This window comes from Salmo trutta, chromosome 9, assembly GCF_901001165.1.
Source record: "Salmo trutta chromosome 9, fSalTru1.1, whole genome shotgun sequence".
Taxonomy (NCBI): Eukaryota; Metazoa; Chordata; class Actinopteri; order Salmoniformes; family Salmonidae; genus Salmo; species Salmo trutta.
The window spans coordinates 29,946,489-29,960,375 of NC_042965.1; the positions used below are offsets into that span (position 1 = coordinate 29,946,489).

At 43.7% G+C, this 13,887-nt stretch overlaps 1 protein-coding gene across 2 annotated transcripts in view; it reads right to left on the reverse strand.

Annotated features, from left to right (window-relative positions):
- Positions 1-13,887, reverse strand: part of LOC115200383 (zinc finger matrin-type protein 4-like) — a 201,906-nt gene that overhangs the window by 20,343 nt on the left and 167,676 nt on the right. For both annotated transcript variants that reach the window (XM_029763411.1, XM_029763410.1), the window contains exon 6: positions 2,101-2,197. In XM_029763411.1, the coding sequence (XP_029619271.1) occupies positions 2,101-2,197 (97 nt within the window). The remainder of the gene's footprint in view (positions 1-2,100; positions 2,198-13,887) is intronic.

Here is a 13,887-nt window from a genome sequence, read left to right on the forward strand (position 1 = left end):
GGTCAAACGGGTTCCCTCTCCAGTTTCTCCTTAGTTCACACTGACCAGCCAGCCGACAGCCACGTCTAGGATCCCTGTCTGTGCACTCAGTCAGTCTGCTGTAGTCAGCATAAACCCCTAACACTCAGTCAGACCTTGAGACTGGGGAGGAGATGGGACCTCAGTCAGCTCACACAGCCAGCAGGCTATTTCTGTCTCAGCAGCCTGGACCAGACAAGCCCCTCCTAAAAGACTCCTTATGCCGTAACAAGGAAGGACAAACGATGGATCCTCGTCAAAAAGGAGTGCACTATATAGGGAATAGGGTGCCATTTGAGACACAAACAGGTACATTGCTACTGTGTGCTCAAATGAAGCGCAGGACAACGACTGACTGGTACAGTGCTACGGTGTGCTCAGATGAAGAATACTTGGAAAGCGAAAAGACAAACATGTCAGACAGCCAAATTGAGTTAGTAAATGAAAGGACGACCTTGATTTGTGGCATACTTTCTGCTTCAGATGCCAGCAGCACTGGCATGGGTTTAAGTATTTAAGCATCCAGGCTTTGTAAGGTTGTAGCAGGCTTGTTAGTGTAGTATTGATCACACATGTCATTAGTAAGCATATTGTGAATGGGTAATTTGTCCCCCACCCTCAGTCAAAATAGAATTTCCTCTCTGAAGTTCTTGGACTCGGATCAAGTTAGCTACGCTAAGTCGTGAATTTTGGCTTGCTGGTATCAATTTGTGATGAGATTGGGGAGGTCAATATGACCCTTACCTGACCTCATGCAATTTATAGTGCATAATTTTTTTCAGTGGAAATAGTATTCAGACAAATGACTGACAAACTGTTGATGAGTGTTTACTGTAGTCTAACCCTTCTCTGTGAAGTCATTCCATCAAATTAAAAAGTAACTATATAATCCAAATCATCAAATGCACCACTGCTTTCATATAAACTGCCATCTTCTATTTGTCTGGCTGTATATAGGACAAGAGACAACAATGACATATCTGCCCTCTCTGGAGAGAGAGAGAATTTTTATTGTCACATGCACCGGATAGCTATTCTATCTGGGTAAACTGACATAAAGCAATGACTTAAATACACCCAGAGAGAGAGAATGAGAAGAGAAGTTGCTTTGGCCTACTGGGGTGGGTGGATCTGCCTGTGTGTAAAGCCACTTGCACCAATGAGGCAGTGCAGTGGAGCGTGACTAAGGTGCAGGGCTAAAGTGTCATGTCTCTTGATGCCTGGATCCCTGTGGACATGTACGGGCAGAGGGTCCTACAGGGGGAATTCATTCTAGGATATGCACCATGGAAAAGCCCATCAATTCACACCAACTGGCCAGGCTGTGCTGAGCTGGGCCCAATACCAGGTCATCCTCTGACTGCCCTCCCTACATATGTATTCTGTCTCTGCATACCGACCCTACATACTGTTTCAGGACAAAAGCTGCGTGTTTGACTCTGAACACTGGGTATTGATCATGTTTCAGCATGGCCCGCTTGAGTTAGAAGACTTACTGTTAGTTTTGTGTGTTGGTTGTGTATTAGCACTAGTTGTTTGATTTAGATGGTTGTGTGTGCATTATGGTTGTTTATTAGCGGTAGTTGTTTGTTCACTCTGATGAGCGCAGCCTGGTGGCGCTAGCCTGGGCTCTGGGTGTTGTGTCTACAGTAGAACAAGCGCTTGTTGATCTGGGTTTCGCTCCTGCAGGCACCATGGCATGGCCACCAATTAGCAGCAGCAATGTGAAAGAAGTGGAAAAATGTCTCAATTAGACACATTTCTCCTCCTTAAAAATTAATTGCTTTCAATGAGATTGAACATAAGTGGAAAAATATCTAAAGATGCCCAAAGCCAGCAGAGAGACTCTCACTACTCCCCTCTGATACTTTGCTCACTCGGTCTCAGCTTCTTTTTATTTTATGGCTGATGCAAAATGTAAAAACCCTCCATGAAAGTGCCAATTGAATTTCAAGGGCATAGCATACATATACGTAAACCAAACGCAATACTATTTACATGCTGGCAACTCACCATCAGACAAGGAGAAAACAAAGTGTGACATTGTGTACTGCAGCTAAACAGACAGAAGAGAAGACTCACTTGTTTTGGTGCTTTGAGCCCTGCAGATGTGCATGGTATTGTGCCACAGAGTTGAGTGTGACATTGCAGACTTCACACGTATAGCTACGTTTCAGACCTGAAATAAGAACACACACACCACACACACACACACACACACACACAAGATTAGACAGGTGTGTATGTATTTGTTTCAATCGAAATTATTGTACTTTGGAACTATGGAACCATGTTCAATGTTTCACCACAAATGCAATTAATGTGTATACATTCACTATTCTATCCCACTGGAGAGTCCTCTATGTAATCGTTAGTTCTCTATTGAAAATACCTGGTCAGCATGCTGTCACTAAATAGAGTAGAAGACTAGAGGGGATGAGAACTCTTACTGACAGAAGCTTCTATCTCTTCCATACAGTTGGTTGTTAAAGACACTAGCAATATGTCCCAAATGGGGCTATTTAAAAAAAAATGTATTAACCAGGTAGGCAAGTTGAGAACAAGTTCTCATTTACAACTGCGACCTGGCCAAGATAAAGCACAGCAGTGTGACACAGACAACAACACAGAGTTACACATGGAGTAAACAATAAACAAGCCAATAACACAATAAAAAAGTCAATGATACAGTATAAAAAAGAAAGTCTATATACAGTGTGCAAAAGGCATGAGGAGGTAATGGTGCAGGGCATCCTCAAGCAGTTCCAGCAGGACTTTTACGGGATCAAAGAGTGAGCACAGCAGGAAAAGCTCTCTATCAGTGACTACTCCCCCACCCTGAGTGAGTCTGATCACACCCCCCCAGCACTGAACACACCCAGGTCCCACAACTGCACTGCTCCTCCATCATTGAGAGGGATAAATTCACCGAGCTGGAGAGAGACATGGTGGAGCTCAGAGAGCTAGTCCACACAATCCAGACAGAACAAACCAGACCAGCACAACAACCCCCCCCCCCCAACAAGACCCGGAGGGCGGGAGGTGGAGATGGACGGCTGTCTGAGAGAACTGGCTGCACTCCGGACTGAGGTGAGAGAACTTAAGGAGAAGAAAGAGGACCACATGGCAAAGCTAAATGCAGTGAAGGAGGAGGGAGAGACACACATTTCACATAACAGGACTGAAGGAGGAGGTGAGAAACACATGGCACAGCTAACAGCGGTGAAGGAGGAGGTGAGAAACACATGGCACAGCTAACAGCGGTGAAGGAGGAGGTGAGAAACACATGGCACAGCTAACAGCGGTGAAGGAGGAGGTGAGAAACACATGGCACAGCTAGCAGTGAAGGAGGAGGTGAGAAACACATGGCACAGCTAACAGCGGTGAAGGAGGAGGTGAGAAACACATGGCACAGCTAGCAGTGAAGGAGGAGGTGAGAAACACATGGCACAGCTAGCAGTGAAGGAGGAGGTGAGAAACACATGGCACAGCTAACAGCGGTGAAGGAGGAGGTGAGAAACACATGGCACAGCTAACAGCGGTGAAGGAGGAGGTGAGAAACACATGGCACAGCTAACAGTGAAGGAGGAGGTGAGAAACACATGGCACAGCTAACAGCGGTGAAGGAGGAGGTGAGAAACACATGGCACAGCTAGCAGTGAAGGAGGAGGTGAGAAACACATGGCACAGCTAACAGCGGTGAAGGAGGAGGTGAGAAACACATGGCACAGCTAACAGCGATGAAGGAGGTGAGAAAGCTGAGGTGGACAGAGAGCAGGACACTCCCCCAGAGAAGCCAGCAAAACAGCCCACCTCAGACCTGGACCACAACCTCAACACCACAATAGGACAGACAATACAGGACCCACCAACCCAACAGACCCCACCCCCTCCGATAGCTCTCCTGACAACTCCCACACATCCACTCAAGGAGACTCCAATGCTAGGTACGCCTACAGCTCATCCCTTGACTCAAATGGCTGCTCCTCATTGTCTCAAATGGCTGTTGTCAGAGGACACACTTGGGTCCCCCAGCCACATTATAATTCACACGGGCACAAACGACCTGAGGGCCCAGAAGGAAAGGGTGGCCATAGCACTCAAGGGAGTGATAGTAAAAGTTTTGTGTTCGAAGAAGCTTTTTCTATCTCATCCTGGAATATGCAAGGTCTGAGGTCATCTGCCTTTGGCCTAAAGAGCAGGAACCCAGACTTCATCAAAGAAATTGGAAAGATCAAACATTTTCATCCTACAAGAAACATGGTATAGAGGAGAAGGTATAGAGGAGGTTGCCCAGAGAGCTGGTAGTCCAATCCAACAAACTCCAAGTTGTGAAATAGGGAAGAGACTCAGGGGGTATGCTAATTTGGTGTAGAGCAGACCTAACCCACTCTATTAAATTAGTCAAAACAAGAACATTTTACATCTGGCTAGAAATTAATTAGGAAATTATCTCAACAGAGAAACGTTTCCTCATGTGTTCTACCTTTATACCCCCAATAGAATACCCATACTTTAACGATGACAGCTTCTCCATCCTTGAGGGGGAGATCAACCATTTCCAGGCCCAGGGACATGTACTAGTTTGTGGTGACTTAAATGCCAGAACTGGACAAGAACCTGACACTCTTAAGCACAAAGGGGGACAAACACCTACCTGGAGGTGACAGTATTCCCTCCCAAATATGCACCTCTAGACAAAACTATGACAAGACAACCAACAAAAACTCCTGCAGCTCTGTCGCACGCTGGATCTGTACATAGTCAATGGTAGGCTTCAAGGAGACTATGCTAGGTACACCTACAGCTCATCCCTTGGCAATAGTACTTTAGATTACTTTATCACTGACCTCAACCCAGAGTCTCTCGGAGCATTCACAGTCAGCCCACCATCACCCATATCAGATCACAGCAAAATCGCAGTCTACCTGAACAGAGCAATACTCAATCACGATGCATCAAAGCCAAATGAACTGCATAATATTAAGAAATGCTATAGATGGATAGTAGTGTAGAAACCTACCAAGAACAATTAGGCAAGAACAAATTCAATCCCTTTTAGACAACTTCATGGACAAAACGTATATCTGTAATAGGGAAGGTGTAAACTTGGGAGTAGAAAGCCTTAACAGTATATTTGACCTTTCAGCTTCCCTGTCAAATCTGAACATTTCAAGCAACCTAAGAAAATTAACAACAATGACAATGTTTGATGAAGAATGCAAAAACCTAAGAAAGAAACTGAGAAACCTATCCAACCAAAAACATAGAGACTCAGAAAACCTGAGTCTACGCCTTCACTATGGTGAATCATTAAAACAATACAAAAATGCACTACGGAAAAAGAAGGAACAGCACGTCAGAAATCAGCTCAATGTAATTGAAGAATCCATAGAATCTAACCGCTTCTGGGAAAATCGGAACACACTAAACAAACAACAACACAAAGAGTTATCTATCCAAAATGGAGATGTATGGATAAACCCCTTCTCCAATCTTTTTGGCTCTATAACAAACAACGAACAGCAAAAACATATACATGATAAATTACAAATCTTAGAATCAGCTATTAAAGACTACCAGAACCCACTGAATTCTCCAAATTACATTGAATGAATTACAGGACAAAATACAAACCCTCCAACCCAAAAAGGCCTGTGATGTTGATGGTATCCTACATGAAATGTAAAATATACAGACCAGAAATTCCAATTGGCTATACTTAAACTCTTTAACATCATCCTCAGCTTTGGCATGTTCCCCAATATTCATCCTGCACACCCTAATTGACAAACAAACAAACCAAAACAAAGGCAAAATTTTCTCCTGCTTTGTTGGTTTCAAAAAAGCTTTTGACTCAATTTGGCATGAGTGTCTGCTAAACAAATTGATGGAAAGTGGGGTTGGGGGAAAAAACATAGAACATTATAAAATACATATACACAAACATTTATTTCCACAGGACCGCGGGGGTGAGACAGGGATGCAGCTTAAGATCCACCCTCTTCAACATATATATCAACAAATTGGCAAGGATACTAGAACAGTCTGCAGCACCTGGCCTCACCGTACTAGAATCTGAAATCAAATGGCTACTGTTTGCTGATGATCTGGTGCTTCTGTCCTCAACCAAGGAGGGCCTACAGCAGCACCTAGATCTTCTGCACAGATTCTGTCAGACGTGGGCCCTGACAGTAAATCTCAGTAAGACAAAAATAATGGTGTTCCGAAAAAGGTCCAGTTGCCAGGACCACGTATACAAATTCCATCTCGACACCGTTGCCCTCGGGCACACAAAAAAACGATACATACCTCGGCCTAAACATCAGCGCCACAGGTAACTTCCACAAAGCTGTGAATGATCTGAGAAACAAGGCAAGAAGGGCCTTCTATGCCATCAAAAGGAACATAAAATTTCACATGCCTATTAGGATCTTGCTAAAAATACTTGAATCAGTTATAGAACCCATTGCCCTTTATGGTTGTGGGGTCCGCTCATCAACCAATAATTCACAAAATGGGGGAAAAAAACTAATTGAAACACCAAATTTTGGCCGATACCCGCTAATTATCAAAATCCAGAAAAGAGCCATTAAATTCCACAACCACCTAAAAGGAAGCGATTCCCAAACCTTCCATAACAAAGCCATCACCTACAGAGAGATTAACCTGGAGAAGAGTCCCATAAGCAAGCTGGTCATGGAGCTCTGTTCACAAACAGACCCCACAGAGCCCCAGGAATGCAACACAATTAGACCCAAACAAATCATGGGAAAACATAAAGATAATTCTTTCCAATGTGTCAAGTAATTAACAAAAAAACTGAGCAAACTAGAATGCTATTTGGCCCTAAACAGAGAGTACACAGTAGCAGAATACCTGACCACTGTGACTGACCCACAATTAAGGAAAGCTTTGACTATGTACAGACTCAATGAGCATGGCTTTGCTATTGAGAAAGGCTGCCGTAGGCAGACCTGGCTCTCAAGAGAAGACAGGCTATGTGCACACTGCCCACAAAACGAGGTGGAAACTGAGCTGCACTTCCTAACCTCCTACCAAATGTATGACCATATCAGAGATGCATATTTCCCTCAGATTACACAGACCCACAAAGAATTTGAAAAATAAATCGCATTTTTATAAACTCCCTTATCTATTGGGTGAAATACCACAGTGTGCCATCATAGCAGCAAGATGTGTGACCTGTTGCCTTAAGAAAAGGACAAACGGTGAAGAACAAACACCATTGTATATACAAGATGGGAGACAAGACTCTCCCTCACTCTCTCTCTCTGTAATCTCTCCATCTGTTGATCAGCCTCTCCGTAACCATGTGCCAGAGTGACAATTGCCTTGCCTAAAGCTCTGATTTCAATTTTGCAAGAGAGCGAGAGGGAGAGAGATAGAGGTTCCCCTGACACTTTCATGACTCTGACATTAAAGTGGCGGAGGTGGCGCTGAGACTCGGCACTGCGTGGCATTTTGACAGGCCGCATCTCAAACGCTTTTTGAAAAGTTGAAAGAATGTGCTGCAGCCCCGGCATCCATCAACACCATCCAACCTGAAGCACCTCCCATGGCGCCTGCCCTGCACGAGCAATGAAGCACCAGCTTACCACCGCTGGAGTGCTGGGCCTCTGTCTGCTGCTTCTGCATTCACTCTGATCATGCTCATCCTTCTTGTATTCAGGGGCCTCTGCTCTGTGGTGAGTCATAAGAGAGCCATTTATTTCTGTTTAAACTGGACATTGAGATTCCCAATATGAGAAGAGAGTAACAGGTAGAAGAGACAATTGAAAATGTCCCGCTGTCTTCATCTGAATCTCACCCATAGATCTTCGTTTCACATCTAGGACACCTATGGCAGAGGATTCTTCCAAAGCCCAACTAGGGATACAGTGTCAGACACCCAGCTTCACATAACTGTTGTGTCACTTATCCTATATCCATACAATATAGGATAAGTTTACAGTAAATCGAATCCAGTGTTGTGATCACATCTGCCATGTTATCCTATTCATCTCTTCCTTCCCCTAGTGTATCTCTAATGGGAATATCCTATGTCAACGCTCAATTGAGTCACTCTACTGCATAATATGGAATATTATTCCAGCCACAGCTTTCATTGTCTCAATTGTTAACTGAGAGATATTGTCCCGGCCTTCAGAGGCCAGCAACGGAGAACCTGTGGCAGCCAGACAATGTGATCGATCAACAGTGTAATCATGGATTGTTTATGAGCAGAGAAAGGTGGTGCTGGTCCATGGTTCATGCTAAATTAACCACGAGCCATCTGGCCCACTCCAATGGTGCATCTCCTGAAACAGCAAGGGAACACCACTCAGATCAGGACAAATGGCCCAATAGTCCAAAACTACAGTCAGCTTCTTGGCTGTATTACATGTAATGAAAAACATTCCTCACTTGTGTGATCTCAAACTAGTTGACAAGGATTATATTCATGGATAGGAAAATGCTGAGAACTAAATAAAATAAATTGTAAAGCTAGAAGCCTGCAGCAAAATAAGCCTTTATTGAATTTGCTTACCACCGACGCGTTTCAAAAAACATGTCTTCATCAGGTAAATGGTGAATTCCAAATAATGTGGATAAAGCCTGCAGTGTAAACACAGATCCCCTGTTGCTTTAAAAAGGCAGCTCATCTTTCCATCTAACCCATCTTTAAACAATACAAAGTGTTGAAATGAAATCCTTGTTAAAAGCAATCTTGTTCAGTGAATCATGCTGCAGATAAAATTTCATTCTGAAAACACAGTACACCAATACGATGGGAAATAAATTCAGTTTAGGGTTGGTGTAATCTCCCGTTCTCCCAGTTGTCTCCAGATTGAATTGCCTCTCCTCCTTTGATGAAATATACGACAACTTGAACAGAGCCTTCCTTCCTCCTCTGCCCTCTTGGAGAGGAGCTTGATCAGCTGAGCCTGCCATTAAGGTAGTATTAGATCTATTTTAGGGTCAGGAGGGATGGAAATGGCAGCATACAGACAGACAAAAGGAGTGGCTTGTGAATTGGGAATGCAGGGCTCCGGGAGAAAGCTGCTGAAGCTAGTAGAGAGGACGTGCCAAATCACATCTCTCGGAGACGTCTCTCCAATTAACCATGCTGGGATGGAGTTCGGAAAACACAATTTATCATCATGTCTTGGTTTGATTGACAGGGCTGGCTATGGTGTAAACTAAACACTCCGGGGGAACGTCATAATCACTGATGCAATCATATCAGATTGCATTAGATGTGCATGCATCTGCTTGGACGTGAGATCTGAAGGGATTGATTAATAAACCTGATGATGAGAGGGAGAGATGAAGGCAGAGAGATGCCATGGCAGCAGTAGTTCTATCGGGATGACAAGAGAATGTGCTTTAATCGTTATTCTTCATTCGGATCCCCATTAGCTTATGCCATGACGACAGCTAGTCTTCCAACACTTTCTTAACCAAATGTGCTCAATGAAAGTTTGATAGAAGCCATTTGCGGTGTGTGCTCTGTTAGGATATGTTGCTTGTTAAAGAACATTTTAGCAGTGAACAGTGCAACTGAATTAAGTGAGTGCTGGCTCCTATTTTTCATTTAAATGAGCATTGGTTCTATGACAGACAAAGCTGGGCACCCATTCCAAAGTGGAGGAGACTAGTAGTGAAAATAGTGCCCAGCCCCAGAAATTTTTAAACAAAACTTCATGTGCAACTGTTTGTGCCCCTATTTTCATTTGATGAGCATTAGTTATATGAGAAACATAGCTTAGAGGCCAGCCGCACCATAATAAACCATTCTAGTCCTCCTTTCTGCTCAATAAGCATGTTTTCTTATAGACTAAGCACATGAGACATACAATAGAGAAGATTAAATCTCCTTACAGTGTTAGTTAAAACAAAATGGTCTGGGTTGCAGTGCAGTCTACAGTCTCAGGATGGGTCCCAAATGGCACCCCTATTCCCTATATAGTGTACTACTTTTATGGGCCCTGTCAAACGCACTAAATAGGGAATAGGGTGCCATTTTTGGTTTGCATACAAACTCAGATATGATGAGTTTGACTGGAGGGAGGAAAAGACGATAAAAGATCAAAGCGAGAGCAATTGTATAAATGTGTGTCATCAGTCCATGGAGCCAGGGGCTTATACCGAGGTAGCCCCTGGGAGAACTGCCATTATTTGCCTGTGCAATGGAAACAAGAAAATGGGACCATCTCCTATTCTGTCTTTCTCTTGTCATAAATTACTGCAGTGTTACAGTCTAGATAGAACCACATCTCTCAGACTCAATCAGTGGTCCAACGCTTTGCCACAGCAACAGACACCATTATATTCAGATTGAATATACACTATATATACACAAAAGCATCTGGACACCCCTTCAAATGAGTGGATTCGGCTATTTCAGACACACCCGTTGCTGACAGGTGTATAATATCGAGCACAGAACCATGCAATCTCCATAGACAAACATTGACAGTAGAATGGCCTTACTGAAGAGCACAGTGACTTTCAACACAGCACCGTCATAGGATGCCACCTTTCCAACAAGTCAGTTAGTCAAAGCTCTGCCCTGCTAGTGCTGCCCAGGTCAACTGTAAGTGCTGTTATTGTGAAGTGGAAAGTCTAGGAGCAACAATGGCTCAGCCGCGAAGTGGTATGCCACACAAGGTCACAGAACAGGACTTCCGAGTGCTGAAGCTCATAGCGCGTAAAAATAATCTGTCCTCAGTTGCAACCCTCACTACTGAGTTCCAAACTACCTCTGGAAGCAACATCAGCACAATAACTGTTTCTTTGGAAGCTTCATGAAATGGGTTTCCATGGCTGAGCAGCTGCACACAAGCCTTTGATCACCATGCACAATGCCAAGTGTCGGGCTGGAGTGGTGTAAGCTTGCCGCCATTGGACTCTGGAGCGATGAATCACGCTTCACCTTCTGGCAGTCCGACAGGGTTTGGCGGATGCCAGGAGAATGCTACCTGTCCCAATGCATAGTGTCAACTGTAAAGTTTGATGGAGGAGGAATAATGGTCTGGGGCTGTTTTTCAGGGTTCGGACTAGGCCCCTTAGTTCCAGTGAAGGGAAATCTTAATGCTACAGCATACAATGACATTTTAAACAATTCTTTGCTTCCAACTTTATGGCAACAGTTTGGGGAAGGCCCTTTCCTGTTTCAGCATGACAATGCACCCGTGCACAAAACAAGGTCCATGCAGAAATGGTTTGTCGAGATCGGTGTGGAAGAACTTGACTGGCCTGCGCAGGGCCCTGACCTCAACCCCATCAAACACCTTTGGGATGAATTGGAATGCCGACTGCAAGCCAGGCCTAATTGCCCAACATCAGTGCCCGACCTCACTAATGCTCTTGTGGCTGAATGGAAGCAAGTCCCCGCAGCAGTGTTCCAACATCTGGTGGAAAGCCTTCCCAGAAGAGTGGTGGCTGTTATAGCAGCAAAGGGGGACCAACTCCATATCAATGCCCATGATGTTGGAATGTAATGTAGCTAATGCACCTCCTCCTCCATAACCCAAAGCTATATTTATATATTAGATGATAATAGTAATAATAATAGAGCAACTTATTTCTTATCTTAGAAGAGAAAGAACAACTTAGAAGTAGAAGCTATATTTCAATTGTATATGATAACAATAATAAGACAAGTTGATGCTCTTCTAGCAGGGAAACATGTTTTGGAATGTGACTCACACCATTCATCATCTTCTGTTACTTCCAAAAAAGGACTTTATAAGAAACAAAGCACCATGAGCAGTCTCTAAAATAGACTGCAGCAATTCAATACATCATGAACTAACTGGGATAGATTGGACTGTCTTGGATCTTGCTTACATTTTCCCTACATTACATTAATTGATGTATGGAGGTGATGTGGATTATGTCCCAAATGGCACCCTATTCCCTACATAGTGCACTACTTTTGACCAGAGCCGTATGGGCCTTGGTCAAAAGTAGTGCACTACATAAGAAATAGGGTACAGTCAAGTTAACAGTACATATTGTACAGTACATACAGATGACATAAACCCGTATGGTATAGATAACCTAGAAACTGTATGCAGGTAAAGTATAGTTATTCCTTTCAGCTCCTAGTAGAACAGAGGGCCTCATATGCAGGTATAGCTAGCTACGATACATACAGATTACATAAGCCCTTATGCTATAGATCACTGTAAGGTGCTGTATAGTGTATACAAGTAGGTAGCTATGAAACATATGCACACAGCCTTTAGATACAGGCAGTGCAGTATGTAGCACAGCTTTACAAAGCTCCATGAAGTCTCAGCTCTGTAGGCAAATGTAAAACCAGAGAACATGGCTGAACCTAGATGATCATAGTGTGAAGTTAGCAGGGTTTAGGGAAATATTGAGGTTAGCCGTGTTTAGGATGGTAGAGGATAATAGTGAGGTTAGCCGTGTTTAGGATGGTAGAGGATAATAGTGAGGTTAGCAGGGTTTAGGATGGTAGAGGATAATAGTGAGGTTAGCCGTGTTTAGGATGGTAGAGGATAATAGTGGGGTTAGTGGGGTTTAGGATGGTAGAGGATAATAGTGAGGTTAGCCGTGTTTAGGATGGTAGAGGATAATAGTGGGGTTAGTGGGGTTTAGGATGGTAGAGGATAATAGTTTGTTTAGTGGGGTTTAGGATGGTAGAGGATAATAGTGAGGTTAGTGGGGTTTAGGATGGTAGAGGATAATAGTGAGGTTAGTAGGGTTTAGGATGGTAGAGGATAATAGTTTGTTTAGTGGGGTTTAGGATGGTAGAGGATAATAGTGAGGTTAGTGGGGTTTAGGATGGTAGAGGATAATAGTGAGGTTAGTAGGGTTTAGGATGGTAGAGGATAATAGTGAGGTTAGTAGGGTTTAGGATGGTAGAGGATAATAGTTTGTTTAGTGGGGTTTAGGATGGTAGAGGATAATAGTGAGGTTAGCAGGGTTTAGGATAATAGTTTGTTTAGTAGGGTTTAGGATTGGTAACAAACAGAGGGTGAAATGGGAGCAAAGATAGATGAGTGGGATGGTGAGATAAAAGAAAAACAAAAACAAAAGGCTGTTGGTAAATCAGAGCAGAGAGAGAAGTGGGCAGGTCCTCCTCTGGAGGCTCATCTTCTACAGAACACAGAACAGAGTACTAATAGGTTGGGGGCCCACATTATGGCATCTTAAATGGCACCAAAAGTAGTGCACTATATAGGGAATAGGGTGCCATTTGTGAGGCAGACTTTGTGTAAACACAGCAGAGTGCTGTACTCTCACTCACTCAATTCTCAGAAACAACACCACTACTGAGCTGTATAACCACCAACCAATGTACAGGAAATCTATCAAATGCTCCTCTCAATAGGTACTCAATAAATAATTAATGAACTGCATGGAAAAGTCACAACTGCCAGATTCCCATCTACAATTGTTGGTTTAATAGCCATCCCACATCAGACAACTGTAAAACAATGTGCAAGGACAGGACAATTATGTGAGGCAGGACAAAAAAGAACAGAGGGAAAAGAGAAGCGCTATTTCATTTGGATGCATTTGTGTGAAAGATGAGCTTGCCTACACTGGCTCTGCAGCCCTATGAATTAAGCAGCCCAGCCCAACACTCCCGAGTGGCGCAGAGGTCTAAGGCACTGCATCTCAGTGCTAGAGGCATCACTACAGACCCTGGTTCGATCCTGGGCTGTATCACAACCAACCAGCGCACAATTGGCCCAGCGTCGTCCAGGTTAGGGAAGGGTTTGGTTAGGGAAGGGTTTGGCCGGGGTAGAGAGGAAGCAGGAGAAGCCAGGGCAAATCACAGCACAGCGGGCAGGGATTTTTATTTATTTTATTTAACTTGGCAAGTCA